The sequence below is a fragment of the Anguilla anguilla genome, chromosome 1, assembly GCF_013347855.1.
Source record: "Anguilla anguilla isolate fAngAng1 chromosome 1, fAngAng1.pri, whole genome shotgun sequence".
In the NCBI taxonomy this organism is placed as follows: domain Eukaryota; kingdom Metazoa; phylum Chordata; class Actinopteri; order Anguilliformes; family Anguillidae; genus Anguilla; species Anguilla anguilla.
In genome coordinates, this window is record NC_049201.1 from 60,809,923 (window position 1) to 60,819,964 (window position 10,042).

The 10,042-nt window shown below is 41.9% G+C and overlaps 1 protein-coding gene across 2 annotated transcripts in view; it reads left to right on the forward strand.

Annotated features, from left to right (window-relative positions):
* LOC118214884 (collagen alpha-2(I) chain-like) overlaps window positions 1-9,012 on the forward strand; it is a 33,426-nt gene extending 24,414 nt beyond the window's left edge. For both annotated transcript variants that reach the window (XM_035395171.1, XM_035395178.1), the window contains 16 exons: window positions 166-273; window positions 760-813; window positions 908-961; window positions 1,492-1,653; window positions 2,088-2,195; window positions 2,492-2,599; window positions 2,802-2,855; window positions 3,481-3,588; window positions 4,042-4,095; window positions 4,300-4,407; window positions 4,589-4,642; window positions 5,136-5,243; window positions 5,721-5,964; window positions 6,726-6,907; window positions 7,232-7,474; window positions 8,054-9,012. In XM_035395171.1, coding sequence (XP_035251062.1) covers window positions 166-273; window positions 760-813; window positions 908-961; window positions 1,492-1,653; window positions 2,088-2,195; window positions 2,492-2,599; window positions 2,802-2,855; window positions 3,481-3,588; window positions 4,042-4,095; window positions 4,300-4,407; window positions 4,589-4,642; window positions 5,136-5,243; window positions 5,721-5,964; window positions 6,726-6,907; window positions 7,232-7,474; window positions 8,054-8,200 — 1,896 coding nt within the window. In that variant the 3' untranslated portion in view covers window positions 8,201-9,012. The remainder of the gene's footprint in view (window positions 1-165; window positions 274-759; window positions 814-907; window positions 962-1,491; window positions 1,654-2,087; window positions 2,196-2,491; window positions 2,600-2,801; window positions 2,856-3,480; window positions 3,589-4,041; window positions 4,096-4,299; window positions 4,408-4,588; window positions 4,643-5,135; window positions 5,244-5,720; window positions 5,965-6,725; window positions 6,908-7,231; window positions 7,475-8,053) is intronic.
* The last annotated feature ends 1,030 nt before the right edge of the window (window positions 9,013-10,042 follow it).

The window sequence follows — 10,042 nt, forward strand, 5'->3', positions numbered from 1 at the left end:
TTCACATACCTATGCAGTCACACACATTCATATCTTTGTATTTTTTTATATATCATTTTATTTATTCATATCTGTCGCTCCAACCATGCTCAGCTTACTGTGGTATTAGAATTTGTTGGTGTGTACCTGTTTGCTGAAGTGGTATGTGTCTTGTGTCCTCCACAGGGTAGCAGTGGCCAGGCTGGTGCCAGAGGAGAGAAAGGTGTCGCTGGGGCTAAGGGAGAACTTGGCGCCCCTGGTCCTGCTGGCCCTGCCGGAAACTCTGGACCTGCTGTGAGGCTTCATTTTATTATCATCCTGTTATTACTGTTCACTGAGGATGGGAAATGTTCACATTTCTGCAGACACATGTATATCGGTGAGGATAGACAGTTGGTTTAATCTTCAAGTTAGAGTGAGTTTATGATCTCAGGGTTCCTTAAGTTATGGTGTATTAGTTCATCCCAACAATGCTCTGACATTTTAACAGTTATTAAAAATGGTCCAAATGTTCTGTAGTACCATGTTACCTGCAACATTTCCCCTGCTGCGCTCCTCTTGTGGATGTGGGTGGCACAGTAGTAGTACCTAGAGCCACATTTGGCAATTCAAATTTTGGAATAAGAAATAACATTGGATCATTAAAATAATAATGTACTATAAATCAGAAGTCTATATAATGTAAAATATAGATCCTCCAAAGTAACGTTCCCATATTTTTTGTTGCATTGTTTGTTGCTTGAGTGATTGGGCTTTAGCATGTTTTTCTCCTCTCCTCAGGGCCCAGCTGGTCCTGGTGGACCCCCAGGCGCCCGTGGTGATGCCGGTCCCACTGTAAGTAACTGTTTTAGAGATGTGGCTAGTTTTCAGAGGCTCACCAGAGAGGACATGGCCTGTTGGTGATCACCTGTGTTTCTTTCCATCCCAGGGTCTGACTGGGTTCCCTGGCCCTGCTGGACGCGCTGGAGCTTCCGGCCCAGCTGTGAGTATCACTGCTTTCAATGTAACATTTCATACCACCCACATAATACACTTTCCAGTTATGTAGAAGACCAATGTAGAGCTCCAGAAGAAATAAAAAAAGGACTGCATTGCCCACTTCACTGGTCTTTTGTTGCTTGTCCTAATTTACTGTATATGAGCAAAATCAGGCCTTACATGTAAACAGCTGAGTACAGTAATATCAGCAGCTTTGCATTCAGTGTATGCTTGAAGAATGCAGCATTGATACACATCTTTCAATATTGAGTATGCTTACTTACTGACTTTGTAGAGCCGTATCCAGAGCAATTTACATAGTTTTACATAATTCTATGCATTAAACTATCTACATAGTTGGATATTACCTTAGAAAGTTTAGGCCTATGCTCAAGTATAGAGCAGTGGTGCCATACTTGAGATTTATGCAGATCTACGTTCTTCTGAATATGAGCCTGGATCTCTTACCACACTGCTGTTCGCATTTGATATGTGTCCTCAGTAATGTGGCGTTCCTCCATCATGTACACACAGGGCATTGCTGGACCCCCTGGCCCCACGGGTGCTGCTGGGAAGGAAGGCCCCCGTGGTCCTCGTGGTGATCCTGGCCCAGGTGGTTCCCAGGGACCTACTGGTATGGTTGGCCCTCCTGGTATGCAGGGAGAAAAGGGAGCCCCTGGACAGGCGGGTACTCCAGTAAGTGAACATGTACTTTCTAACCCTTCACTCTTACTCAGTATTCCTCTCCTTTGCCATAGTATCCGGTTAAAAGCAATTCTATGACATTTATAAGGCCAAGACAGACATATTTCCCCTCGACATTTAAATCACTTCCACTTGTTAAAAATGGCTTGCAAGTATCTGTGATTTGAGTGTACACCTGGAATATCCAAAGTAGCACTTTTCCTGAAGGTTGGGCAGGTGTACTTTTACATTTAGAAGCCACAACTGATATGAAGTTTGGCTTGTTTCACAGATCCATCATTACTGTTGTTATGGCAGATGTGCCATCTCTCGCTTCAGAGAATCACTTTCGCTGGAAATCCCACCAGTGGCAGGTGTTTTTGTATTGCCTTGTTACCTCATGTTCAGTATCATCTCCCCCCCCCCCCCCCCCCCCCCCCCACTAGGGTCCTGCTGGCTCCCCTGGACCCCAGGGTGTGCTTGGTTCTCAGGGCTTTGTTGGTCTTCCTGGCTCAAGAGGTGACCGTGGTCTTCCTGGTGGCTCTGGGGCAGTGGTGAGTACAGTGGATAAACAAATTCTAATGACAGATAGCAGTATCAGTCCCCTCCCTTCCACTGTGGAAAGCTTAATGCAGACTATTTTCTGAAAATATCTTTTGGTAAAGGTCATGATTTTAAGGATTTGTTAAAGCATTTAACTCTTCAACACTTTATAGGCACCATTTTGTATATAAAAGATCAATGAATGGATTATTGAACATGCAGTACAGCAGGAACATCATATTACCATGATAAGCTCTCCAAGGAATGTGTGCATTCAGTGCTAACACTTGTGCACTGTGTGGTTCAGGGTGAGCCCGGTCGGTTAGGCCCAGCTGGAGCTCCTGGTCCCCGTGGTCCCGCTGGTAACACTGGTATGCCTGGCATGACTGGCGCTCCTGGAGATGCTGGCCGTGAGGTGAGAAACTCGCTCTACACCATTAAGTATCTATTGTACCCATAAGTTGACCTATCAGGTCCATTAGGAAACAGGATGACCATCAATATTATAAATGTAATGCCTCCATTGATTTCACCCATTAGCACATCACCACAATGTCCGTCGAGCTGGATCCATGCATGTCATCGTAGGAATAACATTATTTACTTTTTGTCCTCAGGGTAGCCCTGGTAATGATGGTCCCCCAGGCCGACCTGGTGCTGCTGGCATTAAGGTGACATGGAACAGCCGAATACAAAATAAATGACTGAATTACTGAATTTACTTGTATTACAGGTTTACATGAAGGGTAGTAACCCCTTAGAAAATCATTCATAATTGCACTTGGAGTAATACTACAGCTTGTTTCTTTGTGTCTGTCCTTAACTGAACATATAAAGTTAGATAATAATAAAGATTTTTGTAGTAATGATCATTTAGTTATAATTATTATTTGGTATAATAAATTATAAAGCTCCTCTGATGTGCTTTAAAGTATATATTTGATAAATGTATGAGAAGTATTTGTAACACTTGTACCCTCCAACATAAGGCATAACAGCTGCCATAAGGTGGCATAACTGATGATATCAGTTTCTGTCAAATGACATAAAACTGTCATCAATTTTATTGGGATATGTTATGACAGTAACATCTGTCATAACATTTACCAATAAAAGTATGACAGTTTTACATCATAACATAAACTGACAAATTATTATACCATCTTGTGACAGTGTCTTGCCAGCCTTATGTCAAAGGGTTCTAGTAAAGTGTTACCAAAATATTTATTATTACATAACTTGAGTAAAACTTTAGTGAAATCGTGGTTAAATATTTTCCTTGCTGCGTCTCTGCAGGGCGATCGTGGAGAGCCTGGAGCTCATGGTGCTCTGGGCTTAGCTGGAGCTCCCGGAGCTGTGGGGCACACTGGTGCTATGGGCAGACCTGGCAACCGTGGAGAGCCTGTGAGTTTCCCTCTCTACCAAAATAATTCAGAGACCTAGTATACCTATTAATGTAGCCATTCTGAAAACATCTCAGATTGAGTTGTCACCCCTGCCTGTCTTCAGATCTGCCTGTCTGTCTGTTCTCATCTGAGGCACAGTAACACGTTTTAGCTACTGGAAAAAGTCTATGAAAAAAATGACATGAACCCAGCCTGAAACAGATACCTTGTCAGATCCGGTCGGGCTTGGGTTTGGTTGCAGACCTTTCGGTCTAATGTTTGGAGTGGAGTAAAGAGAAAACAAGAAGAGGTAGATAAGATTTGGACACAGAGATATTCAACAGACCAGAGGATTATGATCTCAGCAGACAAGTTATAATGATGTCACATTATATGATGTCCAGGACCCGCAGCGTTATGACGGTACATTCCTAAATTGTGAATTTCAAAAGTGTCATCTGCCTCTCTATAGGGTCCTTCTGGTGCTGTTGGACTTGTTGGCCCCGCTGGTGCCCCAGGTGCTGTTGTAAGTATCCAAGCCATTGGTGCCACCAACGTTGCATTATTTATATATAAATATACCATATTAGATAGCATATATCATAATGCATATATGTGCTTTCCATACAGCTCACTGTGCGCAGGGCTGGAGATTGACTTAATTGCTGAGCAGGTTATGCAGGAGTCCTGGTCCAGTACTTTATGCCTTTTGTGTGTCTCTGTGTTTCAGGGTCCTGCCGGAGCTCGTGGTGAGAAGGGTGGGCCTGGATACAAGGGAGACAGAGGCATGAAGGGACTGCGTGGATTCCCCGGTATGCAGGGAATGAACGGGCCATCTGTGAGTGCCACTTAATACAAACCAACCCGCCAGACAAGCTTCGCATGAAAATGCGTTTTTAGTCCATTCATATTGTGGAAGTTTCCCCTGATTTTTACTGTTCAAAAATGACTCAGTGGTTTCTTATCTGTATACATGACCTCTGTCAGGTGTCTGTAACTCACCCACTTCTGTAATGCAGGGTATGTCTGGTGAGCAAGGTTCTGCAGGTCCTGCTGGCCCCTCCGGTCCCAGAGTAAGTGTCTATGGGAAGGTTTCCTAAAATATCACCCTGAATCCATCGAAAGCCTCTGAACACTTTCAAACGAAACCTAACGGGTGTCTTTTTATCACTTCTTATTTACCAAACTGCTTTTTAAACCTTACCATCAATCATTGTTAAAACTGTTTTCACTACAAACGTGCATTTTTGCAGGGTTTTATCGCAGTAGCATTAAGCTTCCGAATAAAAGAAAGTGAACAGACTTTGGTTTTCCTTTTTTTCCTCATAAAGACTGAAACAATTTAGCGGTACGTTACATACTGTTATATTGGATCACACTTGTCATGTATACTGTATACATGACATGTCAGTACATACAGTACATGTGTACATGTGCTCTCTTATTTGCCTGTGAGATGGCATAAAGAATAAAGCATATCCTCAGTCTTTAAATCTGACAGTAATGTATGCATAATATTCCATAAGTAGGTATCTTTAAAGTCCCCTGCCTCTTGTTCTCTCTCAGGGCCCAGCTGGTCCCCATGGTCCCCACGGAAAGGACGGCAGAGCTGGCCCTCACGGTCCCGTGGGACCTGTCGGCCACCGCGGTCCACCCGGTCACATGGGCCCAGCTGTAAGTACATCCTCTCAATGAAAGGAAACAAAGAAAGATGTATCTGTACACTGAAATTGTTTGGGTTTTGGCTGGATCTCTTCACGGTGGAAATTTCTGCGGAGAGTGTTGTCAATATACAACACTCACACCCTTTTTCATTCTTGAGGGCAATAGGCTGTTCAGATAATAAATAGTGTGATGGAATGACACCACCAGACTCCAACAACCTTTGAAAATCATGAAAGCATATGTTTCCATATTCTCAACAATTCTTTAAAAATTATAGCATAAACTAGATTAGTGTCTGATAACTTAATAAAGATAAATGTTGCTTCTAGAAAGATCCTGTATAAACATCTATATTTCATTTCTAGTGTCTCTAGTTCTGGAACAAAAACTGTTTTATAACTGTTATAAAACACTACGGAAGCCATGTCTGTCTTGGGTGTGAGCCCTGGGGAGAATCAGATCTAATATCACTGTGCCTGATTACAGGGCCCCCCTGGATCCCCTGGTATTCCTGGCCCTGCTGGTCCTGCTGGCAATGGCTATGAATTTGGTGGTTATGATGAGTACAGAGCTGACCAGGGAGCCCTCAGAGCTAAGGACTACGAGGTCGATGCCACAATAAAGTCTCTCAGCACCCAGATCGATAGCATTCTCTCCCCAGAAGGCTCAAAGAAGAACCCTGCTCGCACCTGCCGTGACATCAGGCTCGGCCACCCAGATTGGACCACCGGTGAGCTCCCTCCCACCCTCCTGAAGAAGAAGGGTTTATGTCCTAGTCCCCTCATTTACATTGTACATTTACATTACATCCATTATATTTATTTAGCCGAAAATTATCCAGAGTGACTTAGAACATAAGGGAAACAGAAGTTGATTAATGACCCATACCTGGCTAACAACATTCCCTGACCAGTAAGTAACAATGCCACTAGAGCAAGTTAACTGTGCTCACCAATAACTAAAGTACTATTCTAAATATACAATACATTCATTACAAACCCCAAGAAGAGAAATATAAAACCATAAAAATATAACCTAAAAACTACACTTTCAGGAAAAAAGGGTTATTTGGCTTGTATCCAACCCTTTAAGTTCTTTATGGGACCCTGTATGGTTGGTGTGGAAATATGGAAAGCTCCCAGATTTAACCATTTTGCCTGTCAATAACCCTGGAACTAGATAGGGCCCTTCCATGTTACAGAGGAGCCTTTGGTAAACCCTTTGTGAAGGGAGTATACCATAACCTAAATTCATACTTCAGTCTCCACCCACTTCTGACCCTGAGAGGAGAGGTTTATACTCTATTAAACCTATAAGAGAGTATCATTCTATTAAAAACAAATAACAAAAGTGTGGTGTGACCTGGTCAAATTAGTTAGCCCCAAAAGCTCTTCATGTCACAACATCCAGTAATGAAGAACCTTTTAACATAAACATGACATGGAGGCCATGCTGAGAGCTGGACAAATGTGAGCCATTCGCCCTCTGCAGGATTTTACTGGATCGATCCCAATGAGGGCTGCATCTCGGACGCTATCCAGGCCTACTGCGACTTCTCCACTGGAGAGACCTGCATCCACCCCAAGCCTGCCAGCATCGACCGCAAGAACTGGTACAGGAGCAGCGAGAAGACACACGTCTTCTTTGGCGAGACGATCAACGGTGGCTCAGAGGTGCATTGAGTGAACAGCTGCTTTTAAAATACATTTTAATTTGTTTCAAATGGACACAGTAGCTGATTTACAAATTTGATTTTACAGTACTCTTAATATACATATGATAGAGGCAGTTGTAAATTACATCATCTTTGGCTACAAAGATCTCCCAGACACTGTGATATACCAGTATACCGGAAATGAATCGTCAGCTTTGTTAAATGTTTTCAGGGCAACTACTTTTCAATAACACTTATATCTTAGCAAATATCTTAGCTATTATAGATTAAAATATTGTTTATATTCTAATATTTTTTTCTTTTTTTTTCTTCATATTTTCAGTTCACATACAATGATGAGACCATTAGCACTCAGTCCATGGCCACACAACTGGCCTTCATGCGCCTGCTGGCCAACCGCGCCTCCCAGAACATCACCTACCACTGCAGGAACAGCATCGCCTACATGGACGCTGAGAGCGGTGACCTGAAGAAGGCCGTTCGGCTGATGGGCTCCAATGATGTGGAACTGAGGGCAGAGGGCAACAGCCGCTTCACCTACAACGTGCTGGAGGATGGCTGCACTGTACGTTCCTCAGCCTTTCACATCACATTATGCACATCACATTACATACAGTCATATCACATCACGCCACATATAAACACATCAAACCACAAATCACAATGGAACAAATCCACCACACCAACCCACATGACACCACACATCCCATCACATCACACAATCAAAAAATGGATGTATATGAATAATAGTATATGAATTAATTAATTGATGGATATTATCTTAGGGAAATATATTAAAATTATTTTTCTAAAAGAGCATGCTAAATATATTTAGCATAAAGACCCAGATTGCATTTTCTAGAAGTGTCCTGATACCTTCATGCCGCCTTTACAAAGCCAAAGTTAATTTACTCAGGCTACTTCCCACAGCCATGCATTTCTATTAATAATTAGGCACTTATCCTTCACTGTAGTGGCCACAGTAGTTTTCCTTTTATTGTCTTATTAATTAATTAATTAGAGACCAAGACCAAACCTAGAAGATACCTTTCTCAGTAGTTTTCTGAATCAATCTGTAATAACAAGACATGTTATATGGCTTCATCCTTTGTAAAATGTGTGTTGCAATTTTCTGACACTGCAGAGACACACTGGCCAGTGGGGTAAGACAGTCATCGAGTACAGAACGACAAAACCAACTCGCCTCCCCATCCTTGACATCGCACCAATGGACATCGGTGGAGACGATCAGGAATTTGGTTTGGACATTGGCCCAGTCTGTTTCAAATGAATGGACCCACGATAAAATAAAATAAAAAATGAAACGCCTTTCCTCTGTTTTTTTGATACCAAATGTTCACTCTTTCTACTCATCTATGTGCTTAAACTGGGGCCTATTGGTGAAGACAAAATTGGACTGAATGGAGCATGGTGCAATGCAAATTAACACAGCAGCCTGAGACGTACAGGGAACACCTTGTCAAGGGGACATGCCATCGTTTGTAAAATAAGAAAAGTGTAATAAAAATCAGGAAGAATCACGTGTCAACTGTGGTCCTTGTGTATTTTCTGAGGAGGAAGTTTAAAACCACAGCTTCCAAAGGTTTAAGCTACCTCGTCTGTGTTAAAGTCTGACCCACACATCCTAAACGCACGAGTCGGAAGGCCTCGGTTAGCCCCCTGTCAAAGGTGCTAAGCTCAGTATTATGTGGCGCAAAAACTTGAAGCAGTATTACGGTGCTATATGTGCAAACTGCAAGGGAAACCACTTTACTGTACTGCATTGTGCTGTCTTGGATACAGAGTTGTCTTGCTGATAACCCCCTCGTTAAGCAGGTGGACCATTCCAGTTGTTTGTTTTGTTTTGTTTCCTTTTGTTTCATTTTTTTAGTTTGGTAACATCGTCTCTCCCCCTCTACTTTTATTTTCCTCAGTCCCAGTGTTAATTCTTTAAGTATATTTCTCCCCGTTCCAATGGGTAAAAGAGGCCTCTTTATCTCTCTCAAACAAACAGAACGTTTATTGTACCTATTTTGTATATGTGAGATGTTTAAATAAATTGTGAAGAGTTCTGAAATAAAGCACGTCCAATGTTCCAACACACCCCTCAATGAGTTAAGTGCTTTTATGTTTATGCATAAAATATCAGTGTTTGCGGTCAGGGTTGGGAATGGGGGGAAGGTTATGCGTTTTTCATCATTTAACATCATTTCACTGAATAGTTCAGAAATTATTTGCTTTGTTTCTAGTTAAATGCTGTATATAGGCAAACATTGCACATATATTTGTAGTAATGGTCTTTGATAATGGTCTTTAGAAATGGCTTTAACTGATCTCAGGCTTTTGTTTTATCTGAATTGCAAGAACAGAGCTGAAACGGTATGATTCATTCTCAAAGTCCACTTTACCTATTAGTTTCCTTACTAACAAAGGGTAGTGTTGCAGATAAATAAATGTACCCAAAAGCCAACACACATACCTTTTTCCCTTGCTGTGATTTCAGTCCATAAGGGCTGACAAATATGAAAAATATGAGGAAATACTGGGAGAAGCTACATAAGAACAAGCAAAAGCCTGACCATGCCATGCCATGCCAACTGTGGCTTAAAATCTGACAATGCAGTGCAAGAATGTCCACAGCATTGCCCATGGAAGGATGGTTACAGTTGGGAGGGCACCTCATCATGCAACAACAACCCATCTGATAAATCAAATGTCTACAATCAGCTTTTAACAGCAGTGCTATCCCACAGTGAAATAACCATGCAGCTCAGCAGTTGCTAGGTAAAATAAAAATAAGCACACGTGTATCCACTACTGTGGATATGCCAACAGTTTCCACGGAGCATTAAACCTGAAGATCCCGTAAGCATTTCTAATTTTGAAAATGTATTTATGTAATTGTTTTCATTGATTTATTTGCTTTTGCCTTATGACAGATTACCAGAAACTGTGGTGGACATCCACAGATTCAAATTCAGTCACACAAGTAAGAAAATCATATTCCCCTGATAAAGCATTTCATTTTTTGTATATGAGGGTGCAGTGGATGCAGACCTTGGTGCAGATTCTATACAGTAATGTTTACTGTCTACCATAGGACAGGACAAGTCATATTTTATTTTAATTCAAG